The sequence below is a fragment of the Oncorhynchus nerka genome, unplaced genomic scaffold (genome assembly GCF_034236695.1).
Source record: "Oncorhynchus nerka isolate Pitt River unplaced genomic scaffold, Oner_Uvic_2.0 unplaced_scaffold_1074, whole genome shotgun sequence".
In the NCBI taxonomy this organism is placed as follows: domain Eukaryota; kingdom Metazoa; phylum Chordata; class Actinopteri; order Salmoniformes; family Salmonidae; genus Oncorhynchus; species Oncorhynchus nerka.
The window spans coordinates 155001-180775 of record NW_027040237.1 but is presented as its reverse complement, the minus strand read 5'-3'; the positions used below and the strand labels follow the sequence as shown (position 1 = coordinate 180775).

The 25775-nt window shown below is 35.3% G+C and overlaps 1 protein-coding gene across 1 annotated transcript in view; it reads right to left on the bottom strand.

Moving 5' to 3' along the window:
- LOC135570145 (Fc receptor-like protein 5) overlaps positions 1–25775 on the bottom strand; it is a 42594-nt gene that overhangs the window by 14663 nt on the left and 2156 nt on the right. Inside the window, exons 2-3 of the mRNA XM_065016222.1 lie at positions 22366–22641; positions 21967–22209 (exon numbers count right to left, since the gene is read on the bottom strand). Of these exons, the coding sequence (XP_064872294.1) occupies positions 21967–22209; positions 22366–22641 (519 nt within the window). The remainder of the gene's footprint in view (positions 1–21966; positions 22210–22365; positions 22642–25775) is intronic.

Below are 25775 nucleotides of genomic sequence, written 5' to 3'. Positions count from 1 at the left end.
GTAGGTTTAATGGATGTATTTACCGTAGGTTTTTAATGGATGTATTTACCGTAGGTTTAATGGATGTATTTACCGTAGGTTTAATGGATGTATTTACCGTAGTTTTAATGGATGTATTTACCGTAGGTTTAATGGATGTATTTACCGTAGGTTTCAACTTAATGGATGTATTTACCGTAGGTTTAATGGATGTATTTACCGTAGGTTTAATGGATGTATTTACCGTAGGTTTTAATGGATGTATTTACCGTAGGTTTAATGGATGTATTTACCGTAGGTTTTAATGGATGTATTTACCGTAGGTTTAATGGATGTATTTACCGTAGGTTTAATGGATGTATTTACCGTAGGTTTAATGGATGTATTTACCGTAGGTTTAATGGATGTATTTACCGTAGGTTTAATGGATGTATTTACCGTAGGTTTAATGGATGTATTTATTTTAATGGATGTATTTACCGTAGGTTTAATGGATGTATTTACCGTAGGTTTTAATGGATGTATTTACCGTAGGTTTCAACTTAATGGATGTATTTACCGTAATGGATGTATTTACCGTAGGTTTAATGGATGTATTTACCGTAGGTTTAATGGATGTATTTACCGTAGGTTTTAATGGATGTATTTACCGTAGGTTTAATGGATGTATTTACCGTAGGTTTAATGGATTTTTACCGTAGGTTTAATGGATGTATTTACCGTAGGTTTTAATGGATGTATTTACCGTAGGTTTCAACTTAATGGATGTATTTACCGTAGGTTTTAATGGATGTATTTACCGTAGGTTTAATGGATGTATTTACCGTAGGTTTAATGGATGTATTTACCGTAGGTTTAATGGATGTATTTACCGTAGGTTTCAACTTAATGGATGTATTTACCGTAGGTTTTCAATGGATGTATTTACCGTAGGTTTAATGGATGTATTTACCGTAGGTTTAATGGATGTATTTACCGTAGGTTTAATGGATGTATTTACCGTAGGTTTAATGGATGTATTTACCGTAGGTTTAATGGATGTATTTACCGTAGGTTTAATGGATGTATTTACCGTAGGTTTTTAATGGATGTATTTACCGTAGGTTTAATGGATGTATTTACCGTAGGTTTTGGATGTATTTACCGTAGGTTTAATGGATGTATTTACCGTAGGTTTAATGGATGTATTTACCGTAGGTTTAATGGATGTATTTACCGTAGGTTTAATGGATGTATTTACCGTAGGTTTAATGGATGTATTTACCGTAGGTTTAATGGATGTATTTACCGTAGGTTTAATGGATGTATTTACCGTAGGTTTAATGGATGTATTTACCGTAGGTTTTAATGGATGTATTTACCGTAGGTTTAATGGATGTATTTACCGTAGGTTTAATGGATGTATTTACCGTAGGTTTAATGGATGTATTTACCGTAGGTTTAATGGATGTATTTACCGTAGGTTTAATGGATGTATTTACCGTAGGTTTAATGGATGTATTTACCGTAGGTTTAATGGATGTATTTACCGTAGGTTTAATGGATGTATTTACCGTAGGTTTAATGGATGTATTTACCGTAGGTTTAATGGATGTATTTACCGTAGGTTTAATGGATGTATTTTAATGGATGTATGGATGTATTTACCGTAGGTTTTAATGGATGTATTTACCGTAGGTTTAATGGATGTATTTACCGTAGGTTTAATGGATGTATTTACCGTAGGTTTAATGGATGTATTTACCGTAGGTTTCAATGGATGTATTTACCGTAGGTTTAATGGATGTATTTACCGTAGGTTTAATGGATGTATTTACCGTAGGTTTTAATGGATGTATTTACCGTAGGTTTAATGGATGTATTTACCGTAGGTTTAATGGATGTATTTACCGTAGGTTTTAATGGATGTATTTACCGTAGGTTTAATGGATGTATTTACCGTAGGTTTCAATTAATGGATGTATTTACCGTAGGTTTAATGGATGTATTTACCGTAGGTTTAATGGATGTATTTACCGTAGGTTTTAATGGATGTATTTACCGTAGGTTTAATGGATGTATTTACCGTAGGTTTAATGGATGTATTTACCGTAGGTTTAATGGATGTATTTACCGTAGGTTTAATGGATGTATTTACCGTAGGTTTAATGGATGTATTTACCGTAGGTTTAATGGATGTATTTACCGTAGGTTTAATGGATGTATTTACCGTAGGTTTAATGGATGTATTTACCGTAGGTTTAATGGATGTATTTACCGTAGGTTTAATGGATGTATTTACCGTAGGTTTTTATGGATGTATTTACCGTAGGTTTTAATGGATGTATTTACCGTAGGTTTAATGGATGTATTTACCGTAGGTTTAATGGATGTATTTACCGTAGGTTTTAATGGATGTATTTACCGTAGGTTTAATGGATGTATTTACCGTAGGTTTAATGGATGTATTTACCGTAGGTTTAATGGATGTATTTACCGTAGGTTTAATGGATGTATTTACCGTAGGTTTAATGGATGTATTTACCGTAGGTTTAATGGATGTATTTACCGTAGGTTTTAATGGATGTATTTACCGTAGGTTTAATGGATGTATTTACCGTAGGTTTAATGGATGTATTTACCGTGGGTTTAATGGATGTATTTACCGTAGGTTTAATGGATGTATTTACCGTAGGTTTAATGGATTTTTACCGTAGGTTTAATGGATGTATTTACCGTAGGTTTAATGGATGTATTTACCGTAGGTTTAATGGATGTATTTACCGTAGGTTTAATGGATGTATTTACCGTAGGTTTAATGGATGTATTTACCGTAGGTTTAATGGATGTATTTACCGTAGGTTTAATGGATGTATTTACCGTAGGTTTCAACTTAATGGATGTATTTACCGTAGGTTTTAATGGATGTATTTACCGTAGGTTTAATGGATGTATTTACCGTAGGTTTAATGGATGTATTTACCGTAGGTTTAATGGATTTTTAATGGAATGGATGTATTTACCGTAGGTTTAATGGATGTATTTACCGTAGGTTTAATGGATGTATTTACCGTAGGTTTAATGGATGTATTTACCGTGGTTTAATGGATGTATTTACCGTAGGTTTTAATGGATGTATTTACCGTGGGTTTAGGTTTTTTAATGGATGTATTTACCGTAGGTTTAATGGATGTATTTACCGTAGGTTTAATGGATGTATTTACCGTAGGTTTAATGGATGTATTTACCGTAGGTTTCAACTTAATGGATGTATTTACCGTAGGTTTAATGGATGTATTTACCGTAGGTTTAATGGATGTATTTACCGTAGGTTTAATGGATGTATTTACCGTTGGATGTATTTACCGTAGGTTTAATGGATGTATTTACCGTAGGTTTAATGGATGTATTTACCGTAGGTTTTCAATGGATGTATTTACCGTAGGTTTAATGGATGTATTTACCGTAGGTTTAATGGATGTATTTACCGTGGTTTCAACTTTAATGGATGTATTTACCGTAGGTTTTAATGGATGTATTTACCGTAGGTTTCAACTTAATGGATGTATTTACCGTAGGTTTAATGGATGTATTTACCGTAGGTTTAATGGATGTATTTACCGTAGGTTTAATGGATGTATTTACCGTAGGTTTCAACTTAATGGATGTATTTACCGTGGGTTTTAATGGATGTATTTACCGTAGGTTTTTAATGGATGTATTTACCGTAGGTTTAATGGATGTATTTACCGTAGGTTTAATGGATGTATTTACCGTAGGTTTAATGGATGTATTTACCGTAGGTTTAATGGATGTATTTACCGTAGGTTTAATGGATGTATTTACCGTAGGTTTAATGGATGTATTTACCGTAGGTTTAATGGATGTATTTACCGTAGGTTTCAACTTAATGGATGTATTTACCGTAGGTTTAATGGATGTATTTACCGTAGGTTTAATGGATGTATTTACCGTAGGTTTCAACTTAATGGATGTATTTACCGTAGGTTTAATGGATGTATTTACCGTAGGTTTAATGGATGTATTTACCGTAGGTTTAATGGAATGGATGTTTTACCGTAGGTTTAATGGATGTATTTACCGTAGGTTTAATGGATGTATTTACCGTAGGTTTAATGGATGTATTTACCGTAGGTTTTTAATGGATGTATTTACCGTAGGTTTAATGGATGTATTTACCGTAGGTTTTAATGGATGTATTTACCGTAGGTTTAATGGATGTATTTACCGTAGGTTTAATGGATGTATTTACCGTAGGTTTCAATGGATGTATTTACCGTAGGTTTAATGGATGTATTTACCGTAGGTTTTAATGGATGTATTTACCGTAGGTTTAATGGATGTATTTACCGTAGGTTTAATGGATGTATTTACCGTAGGTTTAATGGATGTATTTACCGTAGGTTTAATGGATGTATTTACCGTGGTTTCAAATGGATGTATTTACCGTAGGTTTAATGGATGTATTTACCGTAGGTTTAATGGATGTATTTACCGTAGGTTTTTATGGATGTATTTACCGTAGGTTTAATGGATGTATTTACCGTAGGTTTAATGGATGTATTTACCGTAGGTTTAATGGATGTATTTACCGTAGGTTTAATGGATGTATTTACCGTAGGTTTAATGGATGTATTTACCGTAGGTTTTAATGGATGTATTTACCGTAGGTTTAATGGATGTATTTACCGTAGGTTTAATGGATGTATTTACCGTAGGTTTCAACTTAATGGATGTATTTACCGTAGGTTTAATGGATGTATTTACCGTTTTAATGGATGTATTTACCGTAGGTTTTAATGGATGTATTTACCGTAGGTTTTAATGGATGTATTTACCGTAGGTTTAATGGATGTATTTACCGTAGGTTTAATGGATGTATTTACCGTAGGTTTAATGGATGTATTTACCGTAGGTTTAATGGATGTATTTACCGTAGGTTTAATGGATGTATTTACCGTAGGTTTAATGGATGTATTTACCGTAGGTTTAATGGATGTATTTACCGTAGGTTTAATGGATGTATTTACCGTAGGTTTTAATGGATGTATTTACCGTAGGTTTAATGGATGTATTTACCGTAGGTTTAATGGATGTATTTACCGTAGGTTTAAATGGATGTATTTACCGTAGGTTTAATGGATGTATTTACCGTAGGTTTAATGGATGTATTTACCGTAGGTTTCAATGGATGTATTTATGGTTTAATGGATGTATTTACCGTAGGTTTAATGGATGTATTTACCGTAGGTTTTAATGGATGTATTTACCGTAGGTTTAATGGATGTATTTACCGTAGGTTTAATGGATGTATTTACCGTAGGTTTAATGGATGTATTTACCGTAGGTTTAATGGATGTATTTACCGTAGGTTTAATGGATGTATTTACCGTAGGTTTCAATTAATGGATGTATTTACCGTAGGTTTAATGGATGTATTTACCGTAGGTTTAATGGATGTATTTACCGTAGGTTTAATGGATGTATTTACCGTAGGTTTTAATGGATGTATTTACCGTAGGTTTTTAATGGATGTATTTACCGTAGGTTTAATGGATGTATTTACCGTAATGGATGTATTTACCGTGAGGTTTAATGGATGTATTTACCGTAGGTTTTAATGGATGTATTTACCGTAGGTTTAATGGATGTATTTACCGTAGGTTTAATGGATGTATTTACCGTAGGTTTTAATGGATGTATTTACCGTAGGTTTAATGGATGTATTTACCGTAGGTTTTGGATGTATTTACCGTAGGTTTTAATGGATGTATTTACCGTAGGTTTTAATGGATGTATTTACCGTAGGTTTAATGGATGTATTTACCGTAGGTTTAATGGATGTATTTACCGTAGGTTTTTAATGGATGTATTTACCGTAGGTTTTAATGGATGTATTTACCGTAGGTTTAATGGATGTATTTACCGTAGGTTTAATGGATGTATTTACCGTAGGTTTTAATGGATGTATTTACCGTAGGTTTAATGGATGTATTTACCGTAGGTTTAATGGATGTATTTACCGTAGGTTTAATGGATGTATTTACCGTAGGTTTAATGGATGTATTTACCGTAGGTTTAATGGATGTATTTACCGTAGGTTTAATGGATTAATGGATGTATTTACCGTAGGTTTAATGGATGTATTTACCGTAGGTTTAATGGATGTATTTACCGTAGGTTTAATGGATGTATTTACCGTAGGTTTAATGGATGTATTTACCGTAGGTTTAATGGATGTATTTACGTATTTACCGTAGGTTTAATGGATGTATTTACCGTAGGTTTAATGGATGTATTTACCGTAGGTTTAATGGATGTATTTACCGTAGGTTTAATGGATGTATTTACCGTAGGTTTAATGGATGTATTTACCGTAGGTTTCAACTTAATGGATGTATTTACCGTAGGTTTAATGGATGTATTTACCGTAGGTTTAATGGATGTATTTACCGTAGGTTTAATGGATGTATTTACCGTAGGTTTAATGGATGTATTTACCGTAGGTTTTAATGGATGTATTTACCGTAGGTTTAATGGATGTATTTACCGTGGTTTAATGGATGTATTTACCGTAGGTTTAATGGATGTATTTACCGTAGGTTTAATGGATGTATTTACCGTAGGTTTAATGGATGTATTTACCGTAGGTTTAATGGATGTATTTACCGTAGGATGTATTTACCGTAGGTTTAATGGATGTATTTACCGTAGGTTTAATGGATGTATTTACCGTAGGTTTAATGGATGTATTTACCGTAGGTTTAATGGATGTATTTACCGTAGGTTTTAATGGATGTATTTACCGTAGGTTTAATGGATGTATTTACCGTAGGTTTAATGGATGTTTTAATGGTTTTTAATGGATGTATTTACCGTAGGTTTAATGGATGTATTTACCGTAGGTTTAATGGATGTATTTACCGTAGGTTTAATGGATGTATTTACCGTAGGTTTCAACTTAATGGATGTATTTACCGTAGGTTTCAATGGATGTATTTACCGTAGGTTTAATGGATGTATTTACCGTGGTTTAATGGATGTATTTACCGTAGGTTTAATGGATGTATTTACCGTAGGTTTAATGGATGTATTTACCGTAGGTTTAATGGATGTATTTACCGTAGGTTTAATGGATGTATTTACCGTAGGTTTAATGGATGTATTTACCGTAGGTTTCAACTAATGGATGTATTTACCGTAGGTTTAATGGATGTATTTACCGTAGGTTTTAATGGATGTATTTACCGTAGGTTTTAATGGATGTATTTACCGTAGGTTTAATGGATGTATTTACCGTAGGTTTAATGGATGTATTTACCGTAGGTTTTAATGGATGTATTTACCGTAGGTTTAATGGATGTATTTACCGTAGGTTTAATGGATGTATTTACCGTAGGTTTAATGGATGTATTTACCGTAGGTTTTAATGGATGTATTTACCGTAGGTTTTAATGGATGTATTTACCGTAGGTTTAATGGATGTATTTACCGTAGGTTTAATGGATGTATTTACCGTAGGTTTAATGGATGTATTTACCGTAGGTTTTAATGGATGTATTTACCGTAGGTTTCAATGGATGTATTTACCGTAGGTTTTTAATGGATGTATTTACCGTAGGTTTTAATGGATGTATTTACCGTAGGTTTTAATGGATGTATTTACCGTAGGTTTAACTAATGGATGTATTTACCGTAGGTTTAATGGATGTATTTACCGTAGGTTTAATGGATGTATTTACCGTAGGTTTTAATGGATGTATTTACCGTAGGTTTAATGGATGTATTTACCGTAGGTTTAATGGATGTATTTACCGTAGGTTTAATGGATGTATTTACCGTAGGTTTAATGGATGTATTTACCGTAGGTTTTAATGGATGTATTTACCGTAGGTTTAATGGATGTATTTACCGTAGGTTTTCAATGGATGTATTTACCGTAGGTTTAATGGATGTATTTACCGTAGGTTTAATGGATGTATTTACCGTAGGTTTAATGGATGTATTTACCGTAGGTTTAATGGATGTATTTACCGTTAGGTTTAATGGATGTATTTACCGTAGGTTTAATGGATGTATTTACCGTAGGTTTAATGGATGTATTTACCGTAGGTTTAATGGATGTATTTACCGTAGGTTTAATGGATGTATTTACCGTAGGTTTAATGGATGTATTTACCGTAGGTTTCAACTTAATGGATGTATTTACCGTAGGTTTAATGGATGTATTTACCGTAGGTTTAATGGATGTATTTACCGTAGGTTTAATGGATGTATTTACCGTAGGTTTCAACTTAATGGATGTATTTACCGTAGGTTTAATGGATGTATTTACCGTAGGTTTAATGGATGTATTTACCGTAGGTTTCAACTTAATGGATGTATTTACCGTAGGTTTAATGGATGTATTTACCGTAGGTTTAATGGATGTATTTACGTATTTACCGTAGGTTTAATGGATGTATTTACCGTAGGTTTAATGGATGTATTTACCGTAGGTTTAATGGATGTATTTACCGTAGGTTTAATGGATGTATTTACCGTAGGTTTAATGGATGTATTTACCGTAGGTTTAATGGATGTATTTACCGTAGGTTTAATGGATGTAATGGATGGATATTTACCGTAGGTTTAATGGATGTATTTACCGTAGGTTTAATGGATGTATTTACCGTAGGTTTTAATGGATGTATTTACCGTAGGTTTAATGGATGTATTTACCGTAGGTTTAATGGATGTATTTACCGTAGGTTTAATGGATGTATTTACCGTAGGTTTTAATGGATGTATTTACCGTAGGTTTTAATGGATGTATTTACCGTAGGTTTAATGGATGTATTTACCGTAGGTTTAATGGATGTATTTACCGTAGGTTTAATGGATGTATTTACCGTAGGTTTTAATGGATGTATTTACCGTAGGTTTAATGGATGTATTTACCGTAGGTTTTAATGGATGTATTTACCGTAGGTTTAATGTTTTTTAATGGTTTTAATGGATGTTTTACCGTAGGTTTAATGGATGTATTTACCGTAGGTTTAATGGATGTATTTACCGTAGGTTTAATGGATGTATTTACCGTAGGTTTCAATGGATGTATTTACCGTAGGTTTTAATGGATGTATTTACCGTAGGTTTAATGGATGTATTTACCGTAGGTTTAATGGATGTATTTACCGTAGGTTTAATGGATGTATTTACCGTAGGTTTAATGGATGTATTTACGTATTTACCGTAGGTTTAATGGATGTATTTACCGTAGGTTTAATGGATGTATTTACCGTAGGTTTAATGGATGTATTTACCGGATGTATTTACCGTAGGTTTTTAATGGATGTATTTACCGTAGGTTTAATGGATGTATTTACCGTAGGTTTAATGGATGTATTTACCGTAGGTTTTTAATGGATGTATTTACCGTTTTAATGGATGTATTTACCGTAGGTTTAATGGATGTATTTACCGTAGGTTTTTAATGGATGTATTTACCGTAGGTTTAATGGATGTATTTACCGTAGGTTTAATGGATGTATTTACCGTAGGTTTAATGGATGTATTTACCGTAGGTTTAATGGATGTATTTACCGTAGGTTTAATGGATGTATTTACCGTAGGTTTAATGGATGTATTTACCGTAGGTTTAATGGATGTATTTACCGTAGGTTTAATGGATGTATTTACCGTAGGTTTCAACTTAATGGATGTATTTACCGTAGGTTTAATGGATGTATTTACCGTAGGTTTAATGGATGTATTTACCGTAGGTTTAATGGATGTATTTACCGTAGGTTTCAACTTAATGGATGTATTTACCGTAGGTTTAATGGATGTATTTACCGTAGGTTTAATGGATGTATTTACCGTAGGTTTAATGGATGTATTTACCGTAGGTTTAATGGATGTATTTACCGTAGGTTTAATGGATGTATTTACCGTAGGTTTAATGGATGTATTTACCGTAGGTTTAATGGATGTATTTACCGTAGGTTTCAACTTAATGGATGTATTTACCGTAGGTTTAATGGATGTATTTACCGTAGGTTTAATGGATGTATTTACCGTAGGTTTCAACTTAATGGATGTATTTACCGTAGGTTTAATGGATGTATTTACCGTAGGTTTAATGGATGTATTTACCGTAGGTTTCAACTTAATGGATGTATTTACCGTAGGTTTAATGGATGTATTTACCGTAGGTTTAATGGATGTATTTACCGTAGGTTTCAACTTAATGGATGTATTTACCGTAGGTTTAATGGATGTATTTACCGTAGGTTTAATGGATGTATTTACCGTAGGTTTAATGGATGTATTTACCGTAGGTTTTAATGGATGTATTTACCGTAGGTTTAATGGATGTATTTACCGTAGGTTTAATGGATGTATTTACCGTAGGTTTAATGGATGTATTTACCGTAGGTTTAATGGATGTATTTACCGTAGGTTTAATGGATGTATTTACCGTAGGTTTAATGGATGTATTTACCGTAGGTTTAATGGATGTATTTACCGTAGGTTTAATGGATGTATTTACCGTAGGTTTAATGGATGTATTTACCGTAGGTTTCAACTTAATGGATGTATTTACCGTAGGTTTAATGGATGTATTTACCGTAGGTTTAATGGATGTATTTACCGTAGGTTTAATGGATGTATTTACCGTAGGTTTAATGGATGTATTTACCGTAGGTTTAATGGATGTATTTACCGTAGGTTTAATGGATGTATTTACCGTAGGTTTAATGGATGTATTTACCGTAGGTTTAATGGATGTATTTACCGTAGGTTTAATGGATGTATTTACCGTAGGTTTAATGGATGTATTTACCGTTTTTTTTAATGGATGTATTTACCGTAGGTTTTAATGGATGTATTTACCGTAGGTTTAATGGATGTATTTACCGTAGGTTTAATGGATGTATTTACCGTAGGTTTCAATGGATGTATTTACCGTAGGTTTAATGGATGTATTTACCGTAGGTTTAATGGATGTATTTACCGTAGGTTTAATGGATGTATTTACCGTAGGTTTAATGGATGTATTTACCGTAGGTTTAATGGATGTATTTACCGTAGGTTTAATGGATGTATTTACCGTAGGTTTAATGGATGTATTTACCGTAGGTTTAATGGATGTATTTACCGTAGGTTTAATGGATGTATTTACCGTAGGTTTAATGGATGTATTTACCGTAGGTTTAATGGATGTATTTACCGTAGGTTTAATGGATGTATTTACCGTTTTAATGGATGTATTTACCGTAGGTTTAATGGATGTATTTACCGTAGGTTTAATGGATGTATTTACCGTAGGTTTAATGGATGTATTTACCGTAGGTTTAATGGATGTATTTACCGTAGGTTTTAATGGATGTATTTACCGTAGGTTTAATGGATGTATTTACCGTAGGTTTTAATGGATGTATTTACCGTAGGTTTCAACTTAATGGATGTATTTACCGTAGGTTTAATGGATGTATTTACCGTAGGTTTAATGGATGTATTTACCGTAGGTTTTTAATGGATGTATTTACCGTAGGTTTCAAATGGATGTATTTACCGTAGGTTTAATGGATGTATTTTTACCGTAGGTTTAATGGATGTATTTACCGTAGGTTTCAATGGATGTATTTACCGTAGGTTTTAATGGATGTATTTACCGTAGGTTTAATGGATGTATTTACCGTAGGTTTAATGGATGTATTTACCGTAGGTTTAATGGATGTATTTACCGTAGGTTTTAATGGATGTATTTACCGTAGGTTTAATGGATGTATTTACCGTAGGTTTAATGGATGTATTTACCGTAGGTTTAATGGATGTATTTACCGTAGGTTTAATGGATGTATTTACCGTTTAATGGATTTAGGTTTTAATGGATGTATTTACCGTAGGTTTAATGGATGTATTTACCGTAGGTTTAATGGATGTATTTACCGTAGGTTTCAACTAATGGATGTATTTACCGTAGGTTTAATGGATGTATTTACCGTAGGTTTAATGGATGTATTTACCGTAGGTTTCAATGGATGTATTTACCGTAGGTTTTAATGGATGTATTTACCGTAGGTTTAATGGATGTATTTACCGTAGGTTTAATGGATGTATTTACCGTAGGTTTTAATGGATGTATTTACCGTAGGTTTAATGGATGTATTTACCGTAGGTTTAATGGATGTATTTACCGTAGGTTTAATGGATGTATTTACCGTAGGTTTTAATGGATTTTTACCGTGGTTTTAATGGATGTATTTACCGTAGGTTTAATGGATGTATTTACCGTAGGTTTAATGGATGTATTTACCGTAGGTTTTAATGGATGTATTTACCGTAGGTTTAATGGATGTATTTACCGTAGGTTTAATGGATGTATTTACCGTAGGTTTAATGGATGTATTTACCGTAGGTTTAATGGATGTATTTACCGTAGGTTTAATGGATGTATTTACCGTGGATGTATTTACCGTAGGTTTAATGGATGTATTTACCGTAGGTTTAATGGATGTATTTACCGTAGGTTTAATGGATGTATTTACCGTAGGTTTAATGGATGTATTTACCGTAGGTTTTTAATGGATGTATTTACCGTAGGTTTAATGGATGTATTTACCGTAGGTTTAATGGATGTATTTACCGTAGGTTTACCGTAATTAATGGATGTATTTACCGTAGGTTTTAATGGATGTATTTACCGTAGGTTTAATGGATGTATTTACCGTAGGTTTAATGGATGTATTTACCGTAGGTTTAATGGATGTATTTACCGTAGGTTTAATGGATGTATTTACCGTAGGTTTAATGGATGTATTTACCGTAGGTTTTTACAGGTTTAATGGATGTATTTACCGTAGGTTTTAATGGATGTATTTACCGTAGGTTTAATGGATGTATTTACCGTAGGTTTAATGGATGTATTTACCGTAGGTTTAATGGATGTATTTAATGGTTTAATGGATGTATTTACCGTAGGTTTTAATGGATGTATTTACCGTAGGTTTTAATGGATGTATTTACCGTAGGTTTAATGGATGTATTTACCGTAGGTTTAATTTATTTATGGTTTAATGGATGTATTTACCGTAGGTTTTAATGGATGTATTTACCGTAGGTTTTAATGGATGTATTTACCGTAGGTTTAATGGATGTATTTACCGTAGGTTTAATGGATGTATTTACCGTAGGTTTAATGGATGTATTTACCGTAGGTTTAATGGATGTATTTACCGTAGGTTTAATGGATGTATTTACCGTAGGTTTTAATGGATGTATTTACCGTAGGTTTAATGGATGTATTTACCGTAGGTTTAATGGATGTATTTACCGTAGGTTTAATGGATGTATTTACCGTTTAGGTTTTACCGTACTTTAATGGATGTATTTACCGTAGGTTTTTAATGGATGTATTTACCGTAGGTTTAATGGATGTATTTACCGTAGGTTTAATGGATGTATTTACCGTAGGTTTTTACCGTAGGTTTAATGGATGTATTTACCGTAGGTTTAATGGATGTATTTACCGTAGGTTTTAATGGATGTATTTACCGTAGGTTTAATGGATGTATTTACCGTAGGTTTAATGGATGTATTTACCGTAGGTTTAATGGATGTATTTACCGTAGGTTTAATGGATGTATTTACCGTAGGTTTAATGGATGTATTTACCGTAGGTTTAATGGATGTATTTACCGTAGGTTTAATGGATGTATTTACCGTAGGTTTAATGGATGTATTTACCGTAGGTTTTAATGGATGTATTTACCGTAGGTTTAATGGATGTATTTACCGTAGGTTTAATGGATGTATTTACCGTAGGTTTTAATGGATGTATTTACCGTAGGTTTAATGGATGTATTTACCGTAGGTTTAATGGATGTATTTACCGTAGGTTTTTTAATGGATGTATTTACCGTAGGTTTAATGGATGTATTTACCGTAGGTTTTAATGGATGTATTTACCGTAGGTTTAATGGATGTATTTACCGTAGGTTTAATGGATGTATTTACCGTAGGTTTAATGGATGTATTTACCGTAGGTTTAATGGATGTATTTACCGTAGGTTTAATGGATGTATTTACCGTAGGTTTAATGGATGTATTTACCGTAGGTTTAATGGATGTATTTACCGTAGGTTTTAATGGATGTATTTACCGTAGGTTTAATGGATGTATTTACCGTAGGTTTAATGGATGTATTTACCGTAGGTTTAATGGATGTATTTACCGTAGGTTTAATGGATGTATTTACCGTAGGTTTAATGGATGTATTTACCGTAGGTTTAATGGATGTATTTACCGTAGGTTTAATGGATGTATTTACCGTTGCCTTAATGGATGTATTTACCGTAGGTTTAATGGATGTATTTACCGTAGGTTTAATGGATGTATTTACCGTAGGTTTAATGGATGTATTTACCGTAGGTTTAATGGATGTTTTACCGTAGGTTTCAACTTAATGGATGTATTTACCGTAGGTTTAATGGATGTATTTACCGTAGGTTTAATGGATGTATTTACCGTAGGTTTAATGGATGTATTTACCGTAGGTTTCAACTTAATGGATGTATTTACCGTAGGTTTAATGGATGTATTTACCGTAGGTTTAATGGATGTATTTACCGTAGGTTTAATGGATGTATTTACCGTAGGTTTAATGGATGTATTTACCGTAGGTTTAATGGATGTATTTACCGTAGGTTTAATGGATGTATTTACCGTAGGTTTAATGGATGTATTTACCGTAGGTTTTTAATGGATGTATTTACCGTAGGTTTAATGGATGTATTTACCGTAGGTTTTAATGGATGTATTTACCGTAGGTTTAATGGATGTATTTACCGTAGGTTTAATGGATGTATTTACCGTAGGTTTAATGGATGTATTTACCGTAGGTTTAATGGATGTATTTACCGTAGGTTTAATGGATGTATTTACCGTAGGTTTAATGGATGTATTTACCGTAGGTTTAATGGATGTATTTACCGTAGGTTTAATGGATGTATTTACCGTAGGTTTAATGGATGTATTTACCGTAGGTTTAATGGATGTATTTACCGTAGGTTTAATGGATGTATTTACCGTAGGTTTAATGGATGTATTTACCGTAGGTTTTTAATGGATGTATTTACCGTAGGTTTTAATGGATGTATTTACCGTAGGTTTAATGGATGTATTTACCGTAGGTTTAATGGATGTATTTACCGTAGGTTTAATGGATGTATTTACCGTAGGTTTAATGGATGTATTTACCGTAGGTTTAATGGATGTATTTACCGTAGGTTTAATGGATGTATTTACCGTAGGTTTAATGGATGTATTTACCGTAGGTTTCAACTTAATGGATGTATTTACCGTAGGTTTCAACTTAATGGATGTATTTACCGTAGGTTTAATGGATGTATTTACCGTAGGTTTAATGGATGTATTTACCGTAGGTTTAATGGATGTATTTACCGTAGGTTTAATGGATGTATTTACCGTAGGTTTTAATGGATGTATTTACCGTAGGTTTAATGGATGTATTTACCGTAGGTTTAATGGATGTATTTACCGTAGGTTTAATGGATGTATTTACCGTAGGTTTTAATGGATGTATTTACCGTAGGTTTCAATGTATTTACTTTTTAATGGATGTATTTACCGTAGGTTTAATGGATGTATTTACCGTAGGTTTAATGGATGTATTTACCGTAGGTTTAATGGATGTATTTACCGTAGGTTTAATGGATGTATTTACCGTAGGTTTAATGGATGTATTTACCGTAGGTTTAATGGATGTATTTACCGTAGGTTTAATGGATGTATTTACCGTAGGTTTTAATGGATGTATTTACCGTAGGTTTAATGGATGTATTTACCGTAGGTTTAATGGATGTATTTACCGTAGGTTTAATGGATGTATTTACCGTAGGTTTAATGGATGTATTTACCGTAGGTTTAATGGATGTATTTACCGTAGGTTTTAATGGATGTATTTACCGTAGGTTTAATGGATGTATTTACCGTGGATGGATTTACAAGGTTTAATGGATGTATTTACCGTAGGTTTCAACTTAATGGATGTATTTACCGTAGGTTTAATGGATGTATTTACCGTAGGTTTAATGGATGTATTTACCGTAGGTTTAATGGATGTATTTACCGTAGGTTTAATGGATGTATTTACCGTAGGTTTAATGGATGTATTTACCGTAGGTTTTGGATGTATTTACCGTAGGTTTAATGGATGTATTTACCGTAGGTTTTTAATGGATGTATTTACCGTAGGTTTAATGGATGTATTTACCGTAGGTTTAATGGATGTATTTACCGTAGGTTTAATGGATGTATTTACCGTAGGTTTAATGGATGTATTTACCGTAGGTTTAATGGATGTATTTACCGTAGGTTTCAATGGATGTATTTACCGTAGGTTTTTAATGGATGTATTTACCGTAGGTTTAATGGATGTATTTACCGTAGTTTTAATGGATGTATTTACCGTAGGTTTAATGGATGTATTTACCGTAGGTTTTAATGGATGTATTTACCGTAGGTTTAATGGATGTATTTACCGTAGGTTTAATGGATGTATTTACCGTGGTTTCAACTTAATGGATGTATTTACCGTAGGTTTAATGGATGTATTTACCGTAGGTTTAATGGATGTATTTACCGTAGGTTTAATGGATGTATTTACCGTAGGTTTAATGGATGTATTTACCGTAGGTTTAATGGATGTATTTACCGTAGGTTTAATGGATGTATTTACCGTAGGTTTAATGGATGTATTTACCGTAGGTTTAATGGATGTATTTACCGTAGGTTTAATGGATGTATTTACCGTAGGTTTAATGGATGTATTTACCGTAGGTTTAATGGATGTATTTACCGTAGGTTTAATGGATGTATTTACCGTAGGTTTAATGGATGTATTTACCGTAGGTTTAATGGATGTATTTACCGTAGGTTTAATGGATGTATTTACCGTAGGTTTAATGGATGTATTTACCGTAGGTTTAATGGATGTATTTACCGTAGGTTTAATGGATGTATTTACCGTAGGTTTAATGGATGTATTTACCGTAGGTTTAATGGATGTATTTACCGTAGGTTTAATGGATGTATTTACCGTAGGTTTAATGGATGTATTTACCGTAGGTTTCAATGGATGTATTTACCGTAGGTTTAATGGATGTATTTACCGTAGGTTTAATGGATGTATTTACCGTAGGTTTTTAATGGATGTATTTACCGTAGGTTTTAATGGATGTATTTACCGTAGGTTTAATGGATGTATTTACCGTAGGTTTAATGGATGTATTTACCGTAGGTTTAATGGATGTATTTACCGTAGGTTTAATGGATGTATTTACCGTAGGTTTAATGGATGTATTTACCGTAGGTTTAATGGATGTATTTACCGTAGGTTTAATGGATGTATTTACCGTAGGTTTAATGGATGTATTTACCGTAGGTTTAATGGATGTATTTACCGTAGGTTTTAATGGATGTATTTACAGGTTTTAATGGATGTATTTACCGTAGGTTTTAATGGATGTATTTACCGTAGGTTTAATGGATGTATTTACCGTAGGTTTAATGGATGTATTTACCGTAGGTTTAATGGATGTATTTACCGTAGGTTTAATGGATGTATTTACCGTAGGTTTAATGGATGTATTTACCGTAGGTTTAATGGATGTATTTACCGTAGGTTTAATGGATGTATTTACCGTAGGTTTTAATGGATGTATTTACCGTAGGTTTCAATGGATGTATTTACCGTAGGTTTAATTAATGGATGTATTTACCGTAGGTTTAATGGATGTATTTACCGTTTTAATGGATGTATTTACCGTAGGTTTAATGGATGTATTTACCGTAGGTTTAATGGATGTATTTACCGTAGGTTTAATGGATGTATTTACCGTAGGTTTTAATGGATGTATTTACCGTAGGTTTAATGGATGTATTTACCGTAGGTTTAATGGATGTATTTACCGTAGGTTTAATGGATGTATTTACCGTAGGTTTTAATGGATGTATTTACCGTAGGTTTTAATGGATGTATTTACCGTAGGTTTTAATGGATGTATTTACCGTAGGTTTAATGGATGTATTTACCGTAGGTTTAATGGATGTATTTACCGTAGGTTTCAACTTAATGGATGTATTTACCGTAGGTTTAATGGATGTATTTACCGTAGGTTTAATGGATGTATTTACCGTAGGTTTAATGGATGTATTTACCGTGGATGTATTTACCGTAGGTTTAATGGATGTATTTACCGTAGGTTTAATGGATGTATTTACCGTTTCAGGTTTTTAATGGATGTATTTACCGTAGGTTTTAATGGATGTATTTACCGTAGGTTTAATGGATGTATTTACCGTAGGTTTCAACTTAATGGATGTATTTACCGTAGGTTTAATGGATGTATTTACCGTAGGTTTAATGGATGTATTTACCGTAGGTTTAATGGATGTATTTACCGTAGGTTTCAACTTAATGGATGTATTTACCGTAGGTTTAATGGATGTATTTACCGTAGGTTTAATGGATGTATTTACCGTAGGTTTAATGGATGTATTTACCGTAGGTTTAATGGATGTAATGGTTTAATGGATGTATTTACCGTAGGTTTTAATGGATGTATTTACCGTAGGTTTCAATGGATGTATTTACCGTAGGTTTTTAATGGATGTATTTACCGTAGGTTTCAATTAATGGATGTATTTACCGTAGGTTTAATGGATGTATTTACCGTAGGTTTAATGGATGTATTTACCGTAGGTTTAATGGATGTATTTACCGTAGGTTTAATGGATGTATTTACCGTAGGTTTAATGGATGTATTTACCGTAGGTTTAATGGATGTATTTACCGTTTAGGTTTTTATGGATGTATTTACCGTAGGTTTCAACTTTAATGGATGTATTTACCGTAGGTTTAATGGATGTATTTACCGTAGGTTTAATGGATGTATTTACCGTAGGTTTAATGGATGTATTTACCGTAGGTTTAATGGATGTATTTACCGTAAATGGATGTATTTACCGTAGGTTTCAACTTAATGGATGTATTTACCGTAGGTTTAATGGATGTATTTACCGTAGGTTTAATGGATGTATTTACCGTAGGTTTAATGGATGTATTTACCGTAGGTTTAATGGATGTATTTACCGTAGGTTTAATGGATGTATTTACCGTAGGTTTAATGGATGTATTTACCGTAGGTTTAATGGATGTATTTACCGTAGGTTTCAACTTAATGGATGTATTTACCGTAGGTTTAATGGATGTATTTACCGTAGGTTTAATGGATGTATTTACCGTAGGTTTAATGGATGTATTTACCGTAGGTTTAATGGATGTATTTACCGTAGGTTTAATGGATGTATTTACCGTAGGTTTAATGGATGTATTTACCGTAGGTTTAATGGATGTATTTACCGTAGGTTTAATGGATGTATTTACCGTAGGTTTAATGGATTATTTACCGTAGGTTTAATGGATGTATTTACCGTAGGTTTAATGGATGTATTTACCGTAGGTTTAATGGATGTATTTACCGTAGGTTTAATGGATGTTTTACCGTAGGTTTAATGGATGTATTTACCGTAGGTTTCAATTTACTTTTTAATGGATGTATTTACCGTAGGTTTTTAATGGATGTATTTACCGTAGGTTTAATGGATGTATTTACCGTAGGTTTAATGGATGTATTTACCGTAGGTTTAATGGATGTATTTACCGTAGGTTTAATGGATGTATTTACCGTAGGTTTAATGGATGTATTTACCGTAGGTTTAATGGATGTATTTACCGTAGGTTTAATGGATGTATTTACCGTAGGTTTAATGGATGTATTTACCGTAGGTTTAATGGATGTATTTACCGTAGGTTTTAATGGATGTATTTACCGTAGGTTTAATGGATGTATTTACCGTAGGTTTAATGGATGTATTTACCGTTTTACCGTAGGTTTAATGGATGTATTTACCGTAGGTTTAATGGATGTATTTACCGTAGGTTTTAATGGATGTATTTACCGTAGGTTTAATGGATGTATTTACCGTAGGTTTAATGGATGTATTTACCGTAGGTTTAATGGATGTATTTACCGTAGGTTTAATGGATGTATTTACCGTAGGTTTAATGGATGTATTTACCGTAGGTTTAATGGATGTATTTACCGTAGGTTTAATGGATGTATTTACCGTAGGTTTAATGGATGTATTTACCGTAGGTTTAATGGATGTATTTACCGTAGGTTTAATGGATGTATTTACCGTAGGTTTAATGGATGTATTTACCGTAGGTTTAATGGATGTATTTACCGTAGGTTTAATGGATGTATTTACCGTAGGTTTAATGGATGTATTTACCGTAGGTTTAATGGATGTATTTACCGTAGGTTTAATGGATGTATTTACCGTAGGTTTAATGGATGTATTTACCGTAGGTTTTAATGGATGTATTTACCGTAGGTTTAATGGATGTATTTACCGTAGGTTTAATGGATGTATTTACCGTAGGTTTCAACTTAATGGATGTATTTACCGTAGGTTTAATGGATGTATTTACCGTAGGTTTAATGGATGTATTTACCGTAGGTTTTAATGGATGTATTTACCGTAGGTTTTAATGGATGTTTTACCGTAGGTTTAATGGATGTATTTACCGTAGGTTTAATGGATGTATTTACCGTAGGTTTAATGGATGTATTTACCGTAGGTTTAATGGATGTATTTACCGTAGGTTTAATGGATGTATTTACCGTGGATGTATTTACCGTAGGTTTTTAATGGATGTATTTACCGTAGGTTTAATGGATGTATTTACCGTAGGTTTAATGGATGTATTTACCGTAGGTTTAATGGATGTATTTACCGTAGGTTTAATGGATGTATTTACCGTAGGTTTAATGGATGTATTTACCGTAGGTTTAATGGATGTATTTACCGTAGGTTTAATGGATGTATTTACCGTAGGTTTAATGGATGTATTTACCGTAGGTTTTAATGGATGTATTTACCGTAGGTTTAATGGATGTATTTACCGTAGGTTTCAATGGATGTATTTACCGTAGGTTTAATGTTTTTTAATGGATGTATTTACCGTAGGTTTAATGGATGTATTTACCGTAGGTTTAATGGATGTATTTACCGTAGGTTTAATGGATGTTTTACCGTTTTAATGGATGTATTTACCGTAGGTTTAATGGATGTATTTACCGTAGGTTTAATGGATGTATTTACCGTAGGTTTAATGGATGTATTTACCGTAGGTTTTAATGGATGTATTTACCGTAGGTTTAATGGATGTATTTACCGTAGGTTTAATGGATGTATTTACTAGGTTTAATGGATGTATTTACCGTAGGTTTAATGGATGTATTTACCGTAGGTTTTTAATGGATGTATTTACCGTAGGTTTAATGGATGTATTTACCGTAGGTTTAATGGATGTATTTACCGTAGGTTTAATGGATGTATTTACCGTAGGTTTAATGGATGTATTTACCGTAGGTTTAATGGATGTATTTACCGTAGGTTTAATGGATGTATTTACCGTAGGTTTAATGGATGTATTTACCGTAGGTTTAATGGATGTATTTACCGTAGGTTTAATGGATGTATTTACCGTAGGTTTCAGCTTAATGGATGTGTTTACCGTAGGTTTAATGGGTGTATTTACCGTAGGTTTAATGGATGTATTTACCGTAGGTTTCAACTTAATGGATGTATTTACCGTAGGTTTAATGGATGTATTTACCGTAGGTTTAATGGATGTATTTACCGTAGGTTTCAGCTTAATGGATGTGTTTACCGTAGGTTTAATGGGTGTATTTACCGTAGGTTTAATGGATGTATTTACCGTAGGTTTCAACTTAATGGATGTATTTACCGTAGGTTTAATGGATGTATTTACCGTAGGCTTCAGCTTAATGGATGTATTTACCGTAGGTTTCAGCTTAATGGTACAAAGAGGGATTTAATTCACACCTGTCAGAGTCATCCGTCTCTCCGGTGATTCTCCTTCAGAGTTGGAACACTTGTAGAGTCCTTCGTCTGACCTGGATACTGCAGGAATGGTCATCTCTCCCGTAGTCTCAGTCCTGACGAGGGATCCATCTTTGTAGAAATCGGCTGTGAGGTCAGAGGGAGTTCCCTTATATCTGCAGCGCAGAGTCACAGAATCTCCCACAGTCACAGGAAGGGCAGGGCTTTCCAGGATCACAGCTCCAGCTGTATATAATATATAAACATAAATATATAAACAGGGCTCTCCAGGATCACAGCTCCAGCTGTATATAATATATTAACATCATATATAAACATATCAGCTATCTGAAACCAGATGAAACACTAAACACTATAATATTAGTAGATTTGTGGACATACCGTGTACTGTGATGTTGACAGCAGTGCTGTGTTCTCCAGACCCAGACTCACACCAGTACACCCCACTGTCTGATGGTATTAGTGACACGATGCATGAAAAACCTTGTTGTTTTCCCCAGTCGGTTCCACAAGCTGAAAGCTTCCCAGTCGATGTGTATCTCTTCGGTGTCCATCCAGCAGAGCTCCCCTGAACCTCACAGCTCACAATTAAAGACTCATATTCAAAGAACTGAGATCTGTTGGGACGGACACTCAGAGAGTCTGGATGAGAGAGAACTGAGAGAAAGAGACAGAGAGAGATGCGTCAACAGCAACATCGGGGAAATCCTCTGCATTATCATGATGTCACGTTCGTTTCGAGAAGGATTGGACCAAGGTGCAGTGTGGTAGGTGAACATTTTCGTTTATTTAAAAATGAACACCAATAAACAACAATATACAAAAACGAACGGAAAGTTCTGAAGGCTACACAGTAACTAACAAAATCAAGATCCCACAATCTAAGGTGGGAAAAAGGGCTGCCTAAATAAGATCCCCAATCAGAGACAACAATATACAAAAACGAACGGAAAGTTCTGAAGGCTACACAGTAACTAACAAAATCAAGATCCCACAATCTAAGGTGGGAAAAAGGGCTGCCTAAATAAGATCCCCAATCAGAGACAACGATAAACAGCTGCCTCTGATTGGGAACCATACTAGGCCAACAAAGAAATAGAAACATAGATTGCCCACCCTAGTCACACCCCGATCTAACAAAATAGAGAATAAAAAGGATCTCTAAGGTCAGGGCGTGACAGTACCACCCCCCAAAGTACAGACTCCCGGGCCGCAAACCTGAACCTTTAGGGGAGGGTCTGGGTGGTCATCTACCCTCAGTGGCGGCTCCAGTGCGGGACGCAGACCCCGCTCCGACAACTTTGGTGGCGCCTCTGGTGCGGGGGTCGTCGCCGGAAGCTCCGGACTGCCGACCGTCACTGGAGGCTCTGGACTGCCGACCGTCACTGGAGGCTCTGGACTGCCGATCGTCACTGGAGGCAACGGGCCATGGATCGTCACTGGAGGCTCCGGGCCATGGATCATCACTGGAGGCTCCGGGCCATGGATCATCACTGGAGGCTCCGGGCCATGGATCCTCACTGGAGGCTTCGGGCCATGGATCATCACTGGAGGATTCGGGCCATGGATCATCACTGGAGGCTTCGGGCCATGGATCATCACTGGAGGCTCCGGGCCATGGATCATCACTGGAGGCTCCGGGCCATGGATCATCACTGGAGGCTTCGGGCCATGGATCATCACTGGAAGCTTTGTGCGTGGAGCAGGCATAGGACGTACCGGGCTGGGTAGACGCACAGGAGGCCTGGAGTGAAGAGCTGGCACAACGTGTCCTGGACAGATGACAACCTTCGCACGGCAAGTGTGGGTAACTGGCACAGGACGTACTGGGCTGTGGAGGCGCACTGGAGACACGGTGTGTAGAACCGGCACACATTGTACCGGAAAAATAACACGCTCCTCAAAGCGAGTGCGGAGAGCTGGCACAGAATGTGCAGGGCTGGGGAGACGTACTGGAGACCCGGTCCGTGGGGCCAGGCACAGTCTTCACCAGACGGTTCCTCAGGACGAGTACGGAGAGCTGACTCAGGTGGCATTAAACTAAGGACACGCCCTCCTCCAATTTCCCCATCAACTCATTAACTGTCTCTGAGTCCCTTCACTCCCCTCCAAGTTCACCTTCCTCTCCCAGACTGGCTCTGGTTCACTCCTTAACTCCACCGACCCCCCGTGTGACACCCTCCCCAGTACATTTTTGGGACTGCCTCTCGTGCTTGCGTCGTGGTTGCGAACCCCGTAGTCGTAGTTTACCGTCCTTCGCTGCCTCCACCTGCTTCCATGGCAGGGTCTTGTCCCATTACCTCTTCCCATTGTCCATTATGTCCTCCACTCCCTTTTCTCCCGGGTCCAGGATCCCTGCTCCTCCTGGCTGCTTGGTCCTTTGGTGGATCTTCTGTTCGTTGAAATGATTGGACCAAGGCGTAGCGTGCGTAGAGTTCCACATTAAATTTAATCGTGAAACTTACAACAAAAACAACAAAGAATATAACAAACGCGCAGTATTGCAGTGCACAAGGCAACTATACAAAAACAAGATCCCACAAACTAAGGTGGGAAAAAGGCTGCCTAAGTATGATCCCAAATCAGAGACAACGATAGACAGCTGCCTCTCATTGGGAACCATACCAGGCCAAACAAAGAAATAGAAAAACTAGAATGCCCACCCAAATCACACCCTGACTTAACCAAATAGAGAAATAAAAAGGATCTCTAAGGACAGGGCATGACACATTAACAGCAGATTTGTACATTTCCTCAGTGAAAACAATGTACTGAGCAAATGTCAAATGTACTTTTTACCAAAATACCATACAACAGACCATGTATTCACCCTGCACACCCTAACTGACAAATAAACAAATCAAAACAAAGGCAAAGTCTTCTCATGCTTTGTTGATTTAAAAAAATCTTTCGACTGAATTTGGCATGAGGGTCTGCTATACAAATTGATGGAAAGTGGTGTTGGGGGAAAAACATGCGACATTATAAAATCCATGTACACAAACAACAAGTGTGCAGTTAAAATAGGCAAAAAACACACACATTTCTTCCCACAGGGCCGTGGGGTGAGACAGGGATGCAGCTTAAGCCCCACTCTCTTCAACATATATATCAACGAATTGGCGCGGGCACTAGAAAAGTGTGCAGCACCCGGCCTCACCCTACTATAATCTGAAGTCAAATGTCTACTGTTTGCTGATGATCTGGTGCTTCTGTCACCAACCAAGGAGGGCCTACAGCAGCACCTAGATACTCTGCACAGATTCTGTCAGACCTGGGCCCAGACAGTAAATCTCAGTAAGACCAAAATAATTGTGTTTAAAAAAAAAGGTCCAGTCACCAGGACCACAAATACAAATTCCATCTAGACACCGTTGCCCTGGAGCACACAAAAACTATACATACCTTGGCCTGAACATCAGCGCCACAGGTAACTTCCACAAAGCTGTGAACGATCTGAGAGGCAAGGCAAGAAGGGCATTCTATGCCATCAACAGGAACATAACATTTGACATCCCAATTAGGATCTGGCTAAAAATACTTGAATCAGTTATAGAAACCATTGCCCTTTATGGTTGTGAGGTCTGGGGTCCGCTCACCAACCAAGACTTCACAAAATGGGACAAACACCAAATTTGAGACTCTGCATGCAGAATTCTTCAAAAATATCCCCAGTGTACAACGTAGAACACCAAATAATGCATGCAGAGCAGAATTAGGCCGATACCCACTAATTATCAAAATCCAGAAAAGAGCCGTTAAATTCTCCAACCACCTAAAAGGAAGCGATT